The 2,935-nt window shown below is 36.2% G+C and overlaps 1 protein-coding gene across 1 annotated transcript in view; it reads right to left on the bottom strand.

Moving 5' to 3' along the window:
* Positions 1–335: 335 nt before the first annotated feature.
* The window catches only part of LOC117175639, a 4,578-nt gene continuing 1,978 nt past the window's right edge, over positions 336–2,935 (bottom strand). The window contains exons 2-4 of the mRNA XM_033365346.1: positions 1,012–1,280; positions 763–935; positions 336–702 (exon numbers count right to left, since the gene is read on the bottom strand). Of these exons, the coding sequence (XP_033221237.1) occupies positions 336–702; positions 763–935; positions 1,012–1,280 (809 nt within the window). The remainder of the gene's footprint in view (positions 703–762; positions 936–1,011; positions 1,281–2,935) is intronic.

The raw sequence follows: 2,935 nt of genomic DNA, 5'->3' as shown, positions 1-2,935 counted from the left end.
GATTTAATATTCCTGGGCGTAGCAGCCGCATCAAGACACTTATCAACAATAGGTGGCACATGATGTATTCAAAAAGTTCGGCCGATATGATTCTTCATCCAAACTTGGCAGTGGTTACGAAACATTGCTTTAAATGGCCCAAATACACTCACATCTAATGGTTGCATTCGATGTGAGCAGTGAGGAGGAAACGAAATCATGGTGATACCATGAGCAATCGCCATATCTATTGCCTCGACACTGAGATGGGAAGTGTGGTTATCCAAAAGTAGTAGAATTGGTGAATTTTCTGATGCATTCGTATGCTTTATGAAATGTGACATGAACTTCACAAATTATGTGTACGTCATCCATCCAGATTCATCGGCGGTACCAACCGCACCAGGTGCCGCGTTATCCATGAAGATCTGTTGCATGTTCTTTCTTGGAAATATATAAAATGGTGGTATTGATTGACCAGTGGCTCTCACGGCAAATGCTACAGACACATTAGTGCCTCTTTCGGCAGATATCTTCTGTCCAATTCGGCGTGATCCTTTTTCTGCGATTACTTTCACCGCCTTCGTCGGCACTGTTGGACATCCTGTTTCGTCAACATTCCAAATACGGTGTGGCTCATATGTGTGTTGGTCAAAAACAGCACCGAGATTTCCGAAGAAAGCATTTACATTGGCTCTGGAAAAGGCCTTCGCTCTATTGGCGCTGATTTATTCCGGTGTACGCAATGATAAATTTGGATGGCGATGCATAAACCCATAGTACCAGTCATATGACACTTTTTTATGTTCGTCCCATGCTTTAGGATAATCAACGCCAAGTTTTTTTGCCAACTCATACGTTAAAATTTTTAATTCATTTATGCTCATGCCATAGTAGATTTTGCTTGCTTCCAGAAGATATGTCATCAATTGTTTTTCTTGCTCTTCACTGAAGATCTGAAAAAAACAAGATTAAACAAAAGCCGGATAAAAATAGTAGGTAATAAATAAATGTAAGATAACGTGATCTAACCGTTCTACCACCAGGTGTGGTACTGAGTGATGACAGAAACTCAATCAATTTTTCCTCAGAAGCCGTCGATGGATCCAGGTTTGAATCATTTAGTTTTGAGATGTAGCGAAACAATCTTGATTTATCTATATTATACGCTCGAGCGACGGACCGTAGTGCTTTCTTTTCAATTAAAATTTCCTTGACCGCCGCCACTAATGCCTTTGCATCGATCGTTGGTTTTCTTGACTCAATAACGTATTTATGACGCGGCATGTTGAGTACGAAATCTACAAAAAAAGAAAAAGTCAATATAAAACATTAAATTTCATGAAAAATTTCATAAGACATTCAAAACAGAATAAACTTTATACAATTCATGTTGAACAGTGCGTGAAAACATAAAAAAATAGTGTCTCATAACTCCCCAAATTTGTTGTCTCACAAGTCCCCAAAACGCACGTATTTAAAATGGCCTCACAATCACAAGCACGTTGAATGTATATACAACAATGAGAGTATGCATCGAAACTTCATTGACTAACGGTTAATTTGTCCGTACTTACCTTTGGACTCCGCCGAAAGAACTGATGGAAACGGGCACGAACAAACTGCGTGGTGAAACTTTCAAGCAAATGATAAGATACGTTGTATGGAACGACGCTCCCAAAGCATGTTTACAAGATGAATCCGATCTGAAAAGTGAGGTTGCGTTGGAAAACAAAGATGGCAATCATTACCAACGTCGAACTTGCTGAATCTTATGAAAGATGGCGCTGTCTCACAACTCCCCAATCTCCCCTATAAATACACTTTCTTAAAATTGTGCTTCGATATGCAGTTACTGGGAAATCCGGAAACGTACTAAAAGATAAGTAATTCATAGCAATTCATTATAATTTCACGATAAAAGAAAGAAAACAAAGGAAATTTAAACCTACAAACTAAAAATAACGCCGAGATTTTGAACCGGGCCGGGGGGGGGGGATCGCTTTTTATTGCAAATTCAATGATACAGGCCTAAAATAAACACACAAGAGGGGATGTGTATGTATATGTATGTATATATATGTATCTATATATATATGTATATGTGTATGTGTATGCATGTATGTGCACATGTGTATTTTTGTGTGTTTATATGAATAAGTATGCATACATATTCTTTCTAGTCGCGACGCCCACAATGAAGTTTGTTATTAATGGTTCTTTTTTTTGTCAAAAATTATACTACCTGGCTCAAAACTGAATCACTTTCTTCAAAGTTCGACAATTCGGTCAACATTCATCCTTCTCGTTTAAAAATTCTTTTTATTCGGTGGAAAATTCAATTTTTTTTTAATTGGGGGTACAAATTTCTGATTGAAAACTAATCTCTTTTGGTAGCTTGACATTTACATCTCAAGTGAAAATCTATCTATATTGTTGAAAATTCAACTGTTTTATCGAAAATACCTGTTTTTGGCTGTGATTCGGATATGAATATTTCTTGAAAATTAGTCTTTTCGTTCTTTTTTTATTCTTTTCTTCTGGATCTACATTTTATATTTCTCCAATTTTGCACATTTGGAATTGAAATTTTCTTGACTTTCAATATATATATGTATGCATTTATAGGTTTTCTAAGAATCTTAAATAGGACGATTTTTAACGACTCTCGGATAGGACCCAGTCTCAAGTCGACCCCTACATTATCTTGTCTTTTACTTAAAATTCCCGTAGCAAATTCGAAAGAGAGCGGTCTCTTACACACTCGGTTGGAGAAGAAGAAAAATAGAAAATTTTTAATTTGGTATAAATACACTTTCTTAAAATTGTGCTTCGATATGCAGTTACTGGGAATTCCGGAAACGTACTCAAAGATAAGTAATTCATAGCAATTCATTATAATTTCACGATAAAAGAAAGAAAAAAAAGGAAATTTAAACCTACAAACTAAAAATAA

The sequence above is a fragment of the Belonocnema kinseyi genome, chromosome 6 (assembly GCF_010883055.1).
Source record: "Belonocnema kinseyi isolate 2016_QV_RU_SX_M_011 chromosome 6, B_treatae_v1, whole genome shotgun sequence".
Taxonomy (NCBI): Eukaryota; Metazoa; Arthropoda; class Insecta; order Hymenoptera; family Cynipidae; genus Belonocnema; species Belonocnema kinseyi.
This window is presented reverse-complemented; position numbering and strand designations above follow the sequence as displayed.